Here is a 16,250-nt window from a genome sequence, read left to right as displayed (position 1 = left end):
ATCCAGATGCGTAACTCCAGAACATGTTTACAGTAACTCATGTTTTAGCATGTTTTAACTTGCAGTGGGTATTACTGAAGTAATAGAAGTAAAGTTACCAACCTGTTTCTAAAAAAAAAAAAACAATAGGTGCACAACATCAAAACAGAACACACTGATTTGTAAAACATTTAGTTTATGTACAAGTTCAAAACTGAAAAGAACTCTCCACACACACATTTGCAGAAATCAATAAATCCTGGCACATACAACCCCACATTTAATTTAAACTGGAGGGCAAAGCAAAATTTCTCTCTTTCTCTGCTGTTACTTTTCCTGCATGAAGCAAAGTTTATTTTTCTTCTTACATTCATATATTTAGTCATTTTCTTAAGTAACCAAGTCAAAAGCTAAATGAACTGAAACTCAGCGAAAGTGCTTGGATTTCATCGACCTTTAAAAAGTTGACAATTTCAACACAATTAAAATGTTCTATACTTTAAGAGCACTGTACAGAGCAGTATTCAGGCATCCCAAATACTTATTGATCAGCTACACCACATGAGTTTAAGTTGGTACTCACATCCAGGCGATGAGGGGTGTAGAGGCCACTACCTGACAACTCCTCATAGCCGCCCGTCAGGTGTGTAGCAGGGTGCAGGGTATCCACCTGTCAGAGACAAAACATTTAAAACACACACACACAGTTTAGCACAATTAGACAAATATTTTTTCCACAGACTGACCAGTGAAGTTACAGCATCCACAAACCTCTCCTGTAGGCATCAGAGCCAGACTGCACTACTCAAAAATACAGCTCATCTACTACCCTGTTTCAGTGCGAGCACTAAAATTTGCAGCTCACCAATCAGCTTCATGACTCTCCATTAAACCACTTATGGTCTGAATGAAAGACTGCAGCTGAAGCCAAAATGCAGTGCTTTACCTCCTCTTATACTGGTGCTTAACAGAAGAAATCTGTGGATCCATCCAAAACAACAAAATGACAATTCTTTTCACAGACAAGTAACAAGAACAATTCACTTTAATAAAATCTCTTCTGCATCTACGTGAGTATGGTGCACATTACTCCTATGAATTCAACACCTTTTCCAAATGCTAGGATTCTGTATAAAATGCAAATAAAACAGAATGCAATGATTTGCAATAACTAAAATTCTATACAAGTGAAAGTTGAATGAAGATTACATATCACATACTATAATTTGGATTTTTATTGACACGTGGTAAACAAAATGCAGTAAAATGACAAGAAAACCACAAACCAATAAATTTAATTGGCAACAGGTCCCTTAACAGGATATGTGCATGTTTGGAGCAACATGTGCTTCGATCTAAGCAACATCCTTTTCAAGGAAAGCCTTGCTTATTTTGGAAAGACGGTGCCAAGCTACATTGTGCATGAATTACTACAGCTTGGCTCCATAATAAAAGAGTCCAGATGCTGACCTGCCCTGCCCGCAATCCAGATCTGTTACCCATTGAAAATATCTGGCAGAGAACAAACAAAAAAGTAAAATAAAGAACACCCTGAAATGTTGAGCAACTGAAATACTAAAGCAAGCAAAAATGGGTAAACAATTCCTTTTCAAAATTACAGTAACTGGAGAAGAGGTGATGCAATAGTCACAAACATGCCCTGTGTCTCCGTTTCAGCATCTGGCTTGCTGGTTTTGTACAATTCTCAATTAAATATAAGGCTTAAATTGTCTGCTGATATCTGCATTCTGTTTTGTTTACATTTTACATAGTGACCCAGTGTTTTTGGAAATGGGTTTTATATAAAGACACGGGATTTTTGGAACACTTGGGGGAAAACAAGGACTGAAAGGATACTGTGACACACTTGGAAATATAGGACAACCTAGGACAACCTAGACATAGAGAAACAGATGATTAACCAGAGGGACTACAGGATCAATCCCCAGACCTGGTTTGTAGGAATATACCAGCTGCATGAAGACAACTTTGTGAAGAACCCCGATGACCCCACACAGACGTTTCCATATTGAACCGGGTCCTATGCTTGCTGAACATATGACACAAACTACATTGCCTACATTCTCATGAGTAAAGGCAAATGCTCCTCAAGGTTTCCTCTACATAGGTCTGTGTGGAGCAGGAGTCACTGGTGATAAAGACAAAGCCAAGGGGAGGAAATGAGGAGAGGTCAAAAGGAGCTAGCCTAAGGGAAGATATCTGGGGAAGTGGGGTGGCTAGGTTAACAGCATTGAGGGCAACTGCCAACTCCACAGCTGTCCTCAGTGCATACCTGTAGAGAGGGGGCGATGTTGAGACCCTCCCCGTTGAGGGAACGTAGGCCAAGGTAGGTGTCGCTTGTGTGAGATAAGCTGAATGACCCTGGTGACCCTGCAGGCAATGTATATCCAATAGCCAATCAGCCTCACCACGTTGTAATGGACTCAAAAGGTTACCATTGCTCAGGGACAACGCTTTGAAAATCAGGGTCATTGTTACTATTTTCTCATATTTATAAAACCTAAAGGAAGATTCTGCGCAGAATATGCTTCAGTGTCCACTAACTGGTGAAACAGCAAAACATCAACACAAATACCTTTTTGTTTTGAAATAAGTCGGTTTTGTTATCTCCATGTGTAATGCCTGCACTAAACCGGTATTTCCACACCACTACAACGGGGCCTTTTGAAAATGTAGCTGACTCAGTTTCAATGTGAAAACTCCAGGATTGCGTTTTAGTCCAGATGGCCTGAAATTTAAAGCTCTGGAAATGATGGCACAGACAGCTGCATTTATCCTGTGTCTTATTAGATGAAATTAAGACGAAATTAAGCCAAAAAGCTAAAATTCAAAAGGAAAATGTATGTTTCAGTACACAGAAGCCCCAAGAAGGGAAGCGATTAAATGAACCAGAGCCTCTACCTAAAAAGGTCCACTTAAGCTGCTTGCATATATAAGTTTAAAGATTTTTGTAGACCACTCCAAAAACAGTTCAAGAAAAAAAACGAATTAATTATGGGGGACCATTTATGTCAGTGTATCAACAACATCAAGTATCCTTTCTAATATGCTCTACATCCCTGTAACTTTAAAGTCGCAATGTAAGTATTATCATGTCAGGATCTCTGTACGTACATTAACTATGAAAGTAAAACATTCAACATAGCACAGGTCTGAATACACAAAGTCACAATGACAGACTGTAGATATTAATTGAGAATCTTGCACATAAAATTTTGTACAACACTTCAGACAGGTGAGCGCTCAGAGCCGCATTTTATAAGCTACAGTTTAGTGCTGTCACTACTAGAGTTACGAAATGTACCATCTACATTTTACATGTGTGTATGGATGCAGTCCCATATCTACATATAGAACATATCATTAAAAAATACAAAACTATAAAAAAATACAGCAACTGGGGTAATAATGCATTATGACATAATGCATAACATAATGCATTATGTCATTTCAATATTGCTTACAGAGCATAATATCCTGTAAGTACTGTGGCTCATTCCATTAAAAGGTAATTTATGTTTGAATGACAAAATATAATTACTTAAACAGATTGGTGAAGGAACTGCTCAGAAAATATAAGCATATAGTTTCTTGTAAAATATTTGGATAAGCAAGGTTCTTTAAAAAAATAAACAAGCTGAAGGTATGTGCCCAAATTTTCCAAATGGTACATGCAATTTTCTGTTTCAGAATGTAAAAGTGCATACTATGTTACTGCCTCAATACTGATTATTATAACTAATGTAATATGTACCAGCATACATCCTTCTTTCTATGAGATCATTTCAGAGAACTACAAACACTTAGCGTGGTAGCTGAGTGAGAGCTTATTTGCAGTTTGCATTGTGAATTTTCCTGTGAACCATTATGTCAGTCCACTATACACTCATCCTGTGGTCCAGTTATGCAAGGACAAAAGCTTATACAAAAGGAAGAGAAGCTTGTTAACAAGAAAGGTGAAGCCTATGTGGGTAGAAGAAATGGAGCATGCGGTACCTGAGTTGGGCGTTGCCGGAGAATTAGCCTGGCTGGCCTGCGCCGACACATTGGCCGCATCCACCGCTGTTTTAACTGCGTAGAGGTTCGCTTCCTCCTGAAACTTACCAATATTCTTCTTGTAGCGTATTCTCTTGTTGCCAAACCAATTAGAGACCTGAGGACCAGACAGATGTCATTTGCATTTATTTTATCTGCCGTGCATCTCATCTGTTGGCACCCCCACCCCACAATTGTTTAGTTATTCAGTCTTATTTTACTTATATAAAAAAAAAAAATGAACTGGCTAAAATCCTGGATTCAACAACTATATAATCTCTACTCTATACCGGATGACAGTTATGTTGGCAACTCACCTGAGACACAGTGATCCCACACTTCTTGGCAAGTTCCTCCTTGGCTTCCTCACTTGGATAAGGATTAGAAAGGTGGGAGTAGAAATACTCGTTCAGCACCTCCGTAGCTTGCTTGTTAAAGTTACGCCTCTTACGTCTGAGAGACAGAGAAAGAGAGACAGCAAGATAATGACCAGTATCTTTGGAATGTGCATCTGATAAAACAATCATTTCTAAGTGCTCAGATCATTTCTGCCCACAGGAAGGTAACCAGCCAGTCAACACACAGATGATAAACATATCATGTAGACCCACACAGACAGACCTGGCATCAAGGAAGCGTGAGCGCAAAATCATCACAGCCTCACAGGTGCTCTGTTTGAGCTGCATCTGAATGGAGCTGAACTTGCGGTGGATTATGGCCACCATGCGCTCAATCTCCTTGGGAGAGATGGGCCGTGTGCGAGACTGCTCTCTCAGCAGGTTCATTACATGGTTGGTGAACTCACTACAGGCCTGGAACAAAGAGAGAGGAAGGGGGAGAGAGAGCAGTTGAATACTATTGTCAAAAGAAGGACAAAGCACAAATTCTGCCCAGTGCCAGTGGGATCGTTTTGAAGCATCTGCTTTCAGACTACTCTGAATAACAATATAGCATCTGATAATAGAAATTATTAAACAAATACATTCTTTTAAAACAAATATTAGATACTTTGTTCCCATTTTAATTCCTGTACATTTTTTTCCATGTGGACCTAAAATATATAATTTCCCAGTGCACTAGAAAATAAACTGGACACTTCTTTTGTCCATTGTACTTTTTGTCTATTACACATCACTAGCCCTGTTGAGCAGTTTCACAAATGTATCTTGTTTTTCCAGTTATCTTGTGTTTGACCAAACAACAAACAAAGTCACTTTTCATCTTACGGTCAAGGGTTGCCAAAATGTTTTTTTGTACAAGCAAGGAATGTGTCACATATGCATGTCCCCGATGTGCATTCAGCACAAACCTGCTCATACTTCTCCAGCTCGGAATGATATATCTGGCGGATCTGGGCAAGCTTGGCTCTGTAGTCAGAGTGTTCGATGCTGCTGTCGGTGGGGGAGCCTCCGGCTGCCGCTGCAGCTGCAGCCGCTGCAGCCGATCCGCCGCCCTTTTCTGGTCCTGACACACCCTCCGCTAGCAACATATTGTCCAGCCGCATGATCTGAGGATCTGGGGGGTCCTCCTCCTGCACACCTCGTATACTCAGAACTGGAAAAAAAGAGAGAGACAATGTGATTTAGGCAGATAAGGTTAGCATTTACCTGTCTGAGAAAACACCTGCTAAACTACTCATCTAGATCTAAGAAAACCCGTTGGTTAAAAAACAAACAACAAAAACAAAAAACCAAAACATACACACACACGCAGAGAAAAAGACAGACCATACAATTTTCCAAGCGAAGGTATACTGCTGTGGCTTATAGGAATGCACAGAAAGACAATAAATCACTGCTAAAATTCAAAGAAGTGGAGTACTGTCAAAACCCAGTCACAAGTTTCTCCCCTGAGTCATTGCTATGAATGCCTGACTGAATTCTCAATAAGCCTGAACTTCCTCTAAACCAACAGCAGAGGGCAGTGTGGTCCCTCAGTGGCACACTGCCAGAGATAAGGGCATGAGGCATGGGACCAGTAATAGGAGTGCATGTGCTGTCACTATGAGCCCCAGTGGCCATAAGTATAGTTATCAGTCGCTGCTCTCCACCACTGTATTATACCAGGACCTCTGTCAGCCTGCAGCCATGCTCTCATCTCTCTCTCTCCCCCTCACACATGTGCACAAACACATACTCCCTTAAAGACACCTTTGTTACAGAAAAGTTTTAACTCCAGACAACCATCTTTTCTTCAGAGCCTGGAGCTTTTAACACTTAACTAAATTCAATTTCACTTGCCCCCCCTTTTTTTTTTGCCTCTCAATCATTCAACTTCAAAAAGTAAGAGTAGAAACTTGGCACCACAATTTAGTGTCTCGAGCAGAGGTGTGGACTCGAGTCACATGACTTGGACTCGAGTCAGACTCGAGTCATTAATTTTATGACTTTAGACTTGACTTGAAAAAATGTTGTAAGACTTGTGACTTGACTTGGACTTTTACACCAATGACTTGGGACTTGAATTGGACTTGAACCGGTTTACTTGAAAAGACTTGATATTTTACCCCAAATATAAAATTTAACATGCATATTATATAGAGATTGAAAATGTGACGTCATTCACGGGTAGAACCGCAAAGGATTCTGGGAACTCGTGGCAAGCGGTACAAGCGCACGCAGGCTTTCAATTAAAATCAGTTACACAGAGATAAAAAGAAACACAAAAATGTCAAGAAGCTGTTGTATTATTAACTGCAATAGCCGGTCGCATGACAGCCACGGGAAGCCGACGGGTAAAGAGATCGGTTGTTATCGGATTACGTCGTTGAAGAGAAATTGTTCATGTTTCCGAAGTAACAAAGACGCGACGGATGGCCTGGATTGCAGCCATTCAAAGACCAAATATAACGTCCCAGAACACTCCAGCTCACAGGTTAGTCTGCTCCAAGCATTTACACGAAGGTCAGTGTTTTTTAGTAGTTAATACGTCATTTTCATAACATAATTGGTGATATAGGTTACAAGCAAGAACAGAAATTGTCGCGCTATGCTCCTTTGTTTATTGTGCATAAATAGTGAATTGTCCTGACACAATATTGCGTTTCGCTTCTGTTATTATGGTACATTGACAAAAACATATACTTTTATTCACAGGATAAAACAGTTTTTTTGTATCACTAATTGCCCAGTACGATTACAGCATACAATATTATTGTCACTGCTACATTTCTGTGATGGGTACCAGAAATTATTTCCACTACTAATTAATTACCGTTGAGCTCAAAGGTCCTATTAATAAACGGTTAAGGAATGTGTATTTATGACGACAATTTGTGAGACTGGTAAACTTATGATACGTACGATGGTCTTTCGTTCTACACGGTGCATTTCAAGGTCCTGCACCCATCCATCGGTAAACTGTACCTGGGCTTGTTGCAGTGACCGGAAGTTACTAAACTTCATGAGTGTATGCACTCACTCCAAGAACCGTATAATTATAAATATGCATATAAATATGCTAAGATGAGATAGCTGACTTCATCTAACTAGCAAATGTTGTCCAGGCTACGTTGGTGATACAGTTTTTTTTTATGTGTATGATATTTTTGTCATGCGATTTTAAAGCTGGTCCTACAACCGCATCCAAGAATAACATGCAGCTTATCTCAGAACTGTCGGTGAAAATTATTCTTGGAGCTAGGTTTAATTGAGCTGCATTTTAAAGAGGTGCAATTTCACAATTTGTGTATATTTTCTAAGTTCACTATTTTGTCATGTGTTGAGAAAAACACAGATTTAAAAATTACATGGTCTAATATTTACATTTAGCATAACTGCAACATTATTTTTTCGTTTGTTTTTTTTTAAAGACTCGAAAGGACTTGAAATTCAAAGTTTCAGACTTGTGACTTTACTCTGACTTTTACACCAGTGACTTGAGACTCGACTCTGACTTGCCTGACATTACTTGAGACTTGACTTGAGACTTGAGGATAAAGACTTGAGACTTACTTGAGACTTGCAAAACAATGACTTGGTCCCACCTCTGGTCTCGAGCTGAACGTTTACAAACTGTTAAATTTTTTGGGAAATCTTATACATTATATTAATAACAATGCATGAATTAAAGAATCGTTTTTTATTGCTGTGATTAAAAGACTGAATTTAAAAAATAGCTATGAATGCCTATTTGACTTTAAAAGGAAAGAAAAAAAATTCTGACAGCAATTTTTTCTCTCTTAATCTTTTGACCATAAATGATTTAAAAATAAATAAATAAATAAAAATACATTTTCTGTTTCCCATCACTTTAAAGTGAATATTCTGACTGTTGGTCACAGAAATCAAGCCATTTAAGGACATCAACAAAAAAAACAAAAAAAACAAACTAAGGAATTATGATGCCCCCCCCCCCTCCCTACTACTAATAATCTAACACACCTAAGCTTTTGCACAATAGTAAAATAAATACATTTAAGGTCATATTTACATTATGATTGGAAATATTGATTCATAGTCACATATAAAACCAGTACTGTAACTACATTTATGTTGATCTTTGTAACTTGAGACTAAAGGAAATAAGAAAAAGAAAAAATTGAAAACAGACAAAGTTAACAGGGATTTTAAGGGAGACAGATTCTACGAGTATGGATGATGAGATTAATCCCTGTGGAAACTGAGTGGCATTAGGCACTTGTCTTCCTTAAGGATTACTCTAGTTTGTCAGCGTATCAAAGTTCAGTTCTTATGAGACCTGTGAGTCTTTACTTGGAGTCCTTAAGGGCCGCAATGAAAAACAAGTTTTCCGCAGCTGTGGAGAAGTCAAAGCTAACAAATGACTGGAGCTGTAGTGTAGGGTAACAGATGTGAAGAAATGAGGACAAAAACAGTTTTGCTTAAATTCTCCAAGTGCAATGGAGCAAATGAGTTTTTTTCTTTTTCATAACTTCTTTTTGATAAATGAGTCTGTTCCACCATTTTACAAGGCCGTAAGTAGTCAAGTGTCCAACTTTCCCCATTTCCTACCCTTCACTTTTTTATTTCTTGTTCCTTCTTGCCTTTTTCTTTTCCCTCTGCTTAGGTCTCTTCTCTCTCCAAGGCACATTCCTGCTCTGCTGCTCCCCCATCTCAGGGCTCAGGAATGCAGCAGACCCAGCCGCCTGAACTAATGACCCTGATTCGCCCATCTCTTTCCCTCCTCTTTTTCCTTTCTTTTCTGTAATTCACAAACGAACTGTACAATTTTTAGCTATGTGAAGTATATCCAAATTGCATATCAATGGCAAGATCTTTTTTGTATCCAATATATTAATGGTTACGCAATTATTAGTGTTGCCTAAGTTTTATGTATGCCGATTATAACTACATAACTATGTGTAGTTATGCTTTGTTCTTTACAGCCCATTTACATAGATGTACAACTGACCTACAGTTAAGAGGGCAACTGTGGCTCTTGAAGCTTCTCACCTCTTTCCCCCTCCCTTTTGCCCCCACTCATTATGGCCCCCCAGCTGTAGCCTAATGCCCCTACATTCCCCTAATTACTCCAATTAAGCTGTGATTATCCAGAATCACACTCATGCACAGTCTAGTGGTCTAGTGGTATTATAGCATCTGTTAAGATGAGTTAAGATACCACGCAGAAGAGAACACCATATGACACAGACACATATAAAGACTTTTTAAAGAATAATTTAAAAAGTCCTTGACTCTGAAGCCACCAATACAACTCGTGAAAACTAGAAACAACAAAGAGTCTTCAGGTCTGAAAGCTGGCTGCATATTAGAACCTAAACAGTGTTTCCATTTGATCAAATGTATCCCAATACCCGACTGGGTCTATTACCGAGAAGCTAAAACTCAGCAGTGCTATAAGTAATAATACTTAAATTCACCTTTAAAAAATAAAAAATAGTACGACTGCTTAAGGCCCATACGCTGCATTCAAAGATCTTAGAAATCACACTATTATGCACACGTTACCAGCCAAGCTGGGCGGTGTGGTATTGAGAGACGAAGCGAGCAACACATACTATGAAATATTCAGGGTATCCAGCTGGGCTTTCACTGCATACATAATCATTCTCATTTCTGCACAGCCAATGTGGAAATGGTGTGCTGTGCAGACAACACAATATATGAAGTGCTGCAGGTAAGGGTGAACAACCTAACCAGTAGTATAGTGCTGTACATTAACTGTAATGCCTTCCACACATAGGCATAGATAAGGCTTAAACGTAATCAGTATATCATTGCTCAGCTCACAGCACAAGCTTTATCCTTGTCTGTCTTTTCCCTCGCTAGCATCCCCTTTTTCACTCCGTCTCCCCAACACACGTCCCCTCCCCCCTCCCTTTCAGCGCACCCCCCTCCCCACACACACCTCCCCCAGTGCCCCCCACCCCCCTGTTCTCCATTTCAGTCGAGTTCTCCATGTGAGCCGCAATCCCTCATGCTGTCAGCCCCCCCCCTCCTTCTCCCTCTCTCTGTAGACAGACAGGATTAGCATTTTAATTGCATCAGCTCCCTTGGGTATTCTCAGCCTTTCACTGGGAGAGAGCAAGGGAGCGGGAGAGAGAGGAGGATAGAGAAGGGAAAAAAAGGGGGAAAAAAGGTAAGGAGAGAGGGTAGAAGGAGAACCAAGGAGAATTGAAAAAAGGAGTCACAGGAGAAGATATGTGTGCGGGAGAGAAAGAGACAGGGGCCACAAATATACAGAATCCAGAGTACAGACGTGCCAGAGAGCGAGGGAGCCAGAAAGGGGGAAAAAAAGATAGGACTGTGAAAACATCAGTTTTTCCTTTCATTATACGGAATTCAGATAAAGAGAATGGCCCATAGAAAGACTTTTTTTTTTTTTTACAATAAAAAAAAAAATTGCTACATAAATATGCTAATTTGACTTATAAAAATGCAGAAACAAATCTCAGCACCAGCTCTGGTGTTATGATAGGTAAACCCATGTATAAAAGACTAAAACTGACTGCAAGTGATAAAATAGCACCTGCGTAATAGAAATACAGTGAAGGGAAATAAGAAGTGGGGCCAATCTATCTATTAAACTACTCTTTCACTATTTTATCAGATGAAAAATAAACAAAACCTCTGGGAAAAATAAACTTCTTCTTGAACTACGCATGACACCAAACGGCAGCTGAAAACCCTCCAGGTTGACTGATTTGATTTCCACAAATTATTTATTAAAAAAAAAAAAACAACAGTACGGTAAATGCAAGTTTGATGAAACTGGAACAGACTCCTAATTATCTTTTGTTGGATGAGTTTGACTTTCATTCTGCAGAAAAAGAGTGAAATGTACTATTTAAGAGACCAGTTTTCAAACCATGGAATGAAATGCAAACTTTCTATTAATTAAATCCAGATCCATATATGCAATATGACAAATAGTTACCTGGATGCCAAAAGCAATTTCATTACAAAACCATAGGTTATAATGATTAATGTCAATATTCACACCTAACCTCTTCTCTGTGTGAACCATTTTGATTTACCATGCAATTTTGGTAAAAATATGGGTTGCTCAAAAAGGAAAAAAGAAGACCTGTGTGAACAAAACTGTGCCTTAGGCAGGTTGAAAAATATGGCACTCAAACTGTAAAACTAGCATTAAAAATGAATCACTTCCCTGCTGAGTTTTATGCTAAATGGGCGATGTATAAAAAAACAAAAGTGAAAAGTGTAGTTTTACACAAAAATATTCAGTTATTCTTCTAAAAAGGAAACGTTTTGTACTATTCAGTAATTTTAAGTTTTTTCAGATACAGGATTAATCCTGTAATCGAGTGAGTGATGGCATTTTTTCCATTAGGTCATATGTTACACTTACCTCAAATTTCTTCACAACTAAATTCAAGTAAACCCACAACAGCCTTTGACAAGACATGGATATGCTTAATGCAACTAGAGCTATATTTGACCAAAGAAAACCAGACTTGACCAAAACTGAACCTACTCCTCAATTAAGTGTGCTCTACCTGATTTATTTACAACAATATTATTACAATTAATATTTCAGTCTTGGCATTTTACACTGAAGTTGAACTTACCAGTTTGTTTGAAAGTTTACACTTGGCTTTTTGATCATATTAACAAAATTCATCACACCATTGGCTTCTTTGACAAATTGTGAATTGTTTGGATTTAAATCAAATTATTGATTAAGTAAAAGGAATTAACTACATTTGAAGCTAATACAAAGAGCTAGATATAAGTTGTGAAAACATTAAAATGTTAATAAAAACCATTCGTCTCCAAAACAATCAGGTTTTTTAGGAAGCTGAACAACTTAAAAACATAGGCTGTGCATACAACAACCTGTTGTGCTGCCAGCAATGCATAAATATGTTTTGCTACACTTAATTTATCCTGGTGTGATGGCTACGTAGAGCCTATGGCGTAGCCTCGGCAAATGGCCAATGCCATTGCCAGTATTTGTACCTGTGCAAACTGTGGACGTGGTGAGTATAGTTACATTTCCAGGGAAGTGAAGTCAGGTTACAGTTGCGACATACCTACACTTTTCTACACATTTTACACAGGAGTATAAATCCTCTCTTTACCTCACCCATTCAAACCCAAAGTTTAGCTATTAAAAATAAGTAAATGCTAGCAGGTACGGCCTGGCTTTCCAAACATTAAACCTGAACTCTGATTGTTTTGTTTTTTTTAACTAAGAGATTTAAATGAGAGAGATGGTGATTTAAGTTTGTTCAATCAACTAAGTGTATGCAACCCGCAGATATGTTTCTGTGTGGGTGATAAGAAAAGAGAAAAGAAAAAAAAAAGAAAAAAGAGAGAGATATACAAACTACATTTTAAAACCATTGAAGTGAGAAATATAATACAGAATAATATGAGGTTTTCTTCAATAATGAATGGCAGGTTTTCTTCTGTTACTCTAACAGCTGGCACAAAGTTTAAGTTTTTATGGAATGAAAAATCTATTTTTAAAAATCTTTTTAGATTTTAAAAGAAGTAAAAAAAAGAAAAAGCTTTCTGCAAGAAGCCCCTAGCTAAACTGTGATTGCAACTTTTACAGACTGACCAGGGTGCTCCTTCGGACATGAAACTGACACGTTCAGATGCCATCAGATTAATAGAAAGGAGTGCATGTCTGAATGGGGCTTTAATGAGCCCAATCCATATGTCCATTTATACTTTAAGCAGCTCACACTAATCAGCATCTGTTTGGGTAGTTTACAAGAGTCCTGTAGCACACAGCCCCCCACACTGACACAAACACACTGAGAGGTAAGCATTTAAAGTAAACACTGTGGTTTTACGAAGGTGTGAATTGGAGAATTCACACCTTTAGCAAACAACACTTCAGTCCAACACATCATCAATCAGCCCTTAATTAACTAAACAGAGAGGCTTGGACAAGGACAACAACAAATGCAACACAAACACTGAAGGATATCAATTGTGTTGTCCCTTAATGAAAGATCAACAAAGCTTTTCTTTCTCTAAAATCTATATTTGTATTTTAGGTAAATAATGAAATTAATTTCCGTGACAACAATTACAAACGTAAAAAATTTTTTTTATATTGTATATATCTTAATCTGAAATATCAACTGTCAGAGCTGGACAATGTAACAAATTTGAATGTAATCAATGTTATGGCTTCCAACGACTATGAAGACAAGAAAATTGGGACTAACTATTGCTTTTTTGGCTTTTCAACACAATGCACTCATTTTGTTTTGAGTTATTAATCAAGCACAAGCATTTCCTGGTACATTTTAGTTCCTACCCAAAAATCCAATGATTATGAAGAGATCAAAAAGATCTATTTAGAAGAAGAAGAAAAAATCTACAAGGTTTCTACAGATGAATCTGTGAATCATTAACAGTTGTCTGTAATTGCTTTGGCCTCCAGATTTCCATGTTTTACTCCAATTTCAACTCTGTCCAAATGAGTTATTAATTGGCCATCTCCCTACCAGCATAAAGGTCAAGGAATCCCTTTGTTAAAACAATCGATAATCATGTAAACTAACTAAGATTACAACTATTCACCAACTTTTGGCATAACAGAGCAGTCATGCTTAGAGATCCAGAGATAAATTTTCAGTCCTTCAAATGTTTGCATGCTGAACAGCTGAAATAATCGAAGTTTTTGAGGTCAGTCTGGTTTGTTACCCAACTATCACCACAAAACATTGTTTATTGTACATATTTATGATTTTAGGGGGAGGGATGTGCGTTCCATCTCTGCTTTAAGCTTATGCCGATAACACAGACATTAAACAAGCAGACTGTGAGATGCAGTAGGTATACTGGTATTTTCTCACAGCTAGTCATCTGACAAAGCGTGAATTAAACTTCCAGCACAGTTTGTAACCAAACTGAGCTGTTATAGGAATGAATAATACAAGATGTTTTTCTAGACAACATTTTATTGGCAATAAGGTACAATACCTAAAATCTGTAATGTTTAAAGTGCATATTAAGCACAAGCGAGCAGCTGTAATTACATCTCTAATATATCCTGAGTCCAATGCATTTCTGCACATAACAAAAGACAGACATGGAAGAAAAATTTTCTAAATGTCACAGGAGGAAGAGGAGGATGACGAAGAGCACCTAAGCAGGAGGCTTGTTATAGCACTGCTAGGATCTTTCCCCAGTCAACTCTCATCAGGCCAGCTGCCTCCTGTGCTCATTAGCACAGACTCTTAAGGAGCTCCTAAAGACTTTGTGAAAAATGAACGCTCATTTGAGAGGTCGTTAATTTGCACTGTTATGCAAATTAGGTGGCAATTAAGCGATAGATCAGAAGAGCAGTGCCCATTTATAACAAGTGAACAAGCATTATGACACAGTCAGATGGTGCTAGAGCGAAGTGAGGCTACATGGTTAGTCTGAACAGGTTCAAAGTTCCACCCTTGTGAGGAACAAAACCACTGTACCTATAATATGTTTGGCTGGTCACGATAAGAATATAGCAATGGGTTTTACAGCACTATGGATTGAGTCTGTTAACCTGCACGCACAAAGATTAGTCTACATTACAACCTGATACTGAAGCGCATACCAATCATGTTCCCAGAATATGGCTTTAATATACATTAAACCAACAGTGGTACAATAACTAGCTACACTAATGAAGGCAGCATCCCAATGCATATTGCTAATCTAGGGTGGAACGCATAGCCCCTCCCTCTACCAGCCCTGATGTTTCTATTTCTCCTCTGCATTTATGACATGGTGTGAAATATACAAACATACTGTCTGGGACAGCAATGAGCACTGCTGCAGAGGGGTGGAAGGCACCCATCAATTGTAATTAATTGTTAATTAGTCAGGATTAGGAACTGGGCTCTGACACTCTCCCACCCCACCACCACCAAACTAGTGCAATCCAGCTGAGACCACATTTACATATCTTTAATTAAAGAGATGCCAGCTTCCTTTAAGAGCAAACCCTAAAAGAAAAGTAAGGCGCAGGCATGCTGAGAGGGAGGGCAGATGAGAGGTAGGAGACTTCCCTGTTAATGATCCTCAACAAACACTGATGGGTTACCTTGTTTGGCATAAAACTGATTCTGGGAACTAGCATGGCCTGTTACCAATATTGAAGTAATTACAAGTGTTTCGTTTCAGCAGCAGTTCTACCGGTTATCTCGCTTCAAACAAAAACAAACTAAACATAGTAGTCTTAACAGCAAAGCATTTGGCGAAATGCTTGATCTGTGTTGTCCAATGGTCTCAACTTTTCCAATAAACCCACTGTTCTGGCCATAATGTGTAAATTGTGTTATTAAAACAAAACAACAAAGCACACTCAACCCAGAAAAAAGGGGTACATCCACTAGAGAAAATTCTCATTTCCACCAAAGAGAAACCACTCCCACTGGTGACAACTCTGTCAGAAGGGCCTTCAGAGGGGGGGAAAAAAAGAAAAGAAAACATACACTGAGAAGTCCATTGGCCCGCACACCATTAGGCCTCTGCTGAAGGTTGGAGAGCTCTGACTCCCCAGTTAGAGTTAGGCTATGTGCGTGTGGGGTGGGGGTGTCTGTCAGGGCCAGGGGTCTGTGTGATATTAGCCGTCTGCCAATCTGGCTTGGGGAATGGACACCAAGTAATTACTCCTTCTCTTACTGCCTCATCAATCTCCCTGTATCGCTCCTGCACCCCCTCAACACACACCCTTATCTTTTTTCATCCTTTTCTGCAAATGAGCCAGGCAAAGAAAAAAACAAAACAATTGAGTGGCAGGACAACACAAATCAAAGCAGATTC

General features: G+C 38.8%; 1 protein-coding gene across 4 annotated transcripts in view; it reads right to left on the bottom strand.

Annotated features, from left to right (window-relative positions):
• The window catches only part of pbx4 (pre-B-cell leukemia transcription factor 4), a 28,522-nt gene that overhangs the window by 3,573 nt on the left and 8,699 nt on the right, over positions 1-16,250 (bottom strand). For 2 of the 4 annotated variants that reach the window (XM_085271520.1, XM_085271522.1), the window contains 6 exons: positions 5,345-5,589; positions 4,657-4,847; positions 4,353-4,488; positions 3,997-4,153; positions 2,273-2,370; positions 563-649 (listed from right to left, as the gene is read on the bottom strand). In XM_085271520.1, coding sequence (XP_085127646.1) covers positions 563-649; positions 2,273-2,370; positions 3,997-4,153; positions 4,353-4,488; positions 4,657-4,847; positions 5,345-5,589 — 914 coding nt within the window. The remainder of the gene's footprint in view (positions 1-562; positions 650-2,272; positions 2,371-3,996; positions 4,154-4,352; positions 4,489-4,656; positions 4,848-5,344; positions 5,590-16,250) is intronic. The other 2 variants (XM_085271523.1, XM_085271524.1) reach the window with 1 other exon arrangement.

The sequence above is a fragment of the Mchenga conophoros genome, linkage group LG4 (assembly GCF_057382185.1).
Source record: "Mchenga conophoros isolate Kocher_MC1m ecotype Shallow Benthic linkage group LG4, M_conophoros_male_GT1.1, whole genome shotgun sequence".
Taxonomy (NCBI): Eukaryota; Metazoa; Chordata; class Actinopteri; order Cichliformes; family Cichlidae; genus Mchenga; species Mchenga conophoros.
Note: the sequence above shows the minus strand (reverse complement) of the source record. Positions and strands in the feature narration are given on the sequence as shown.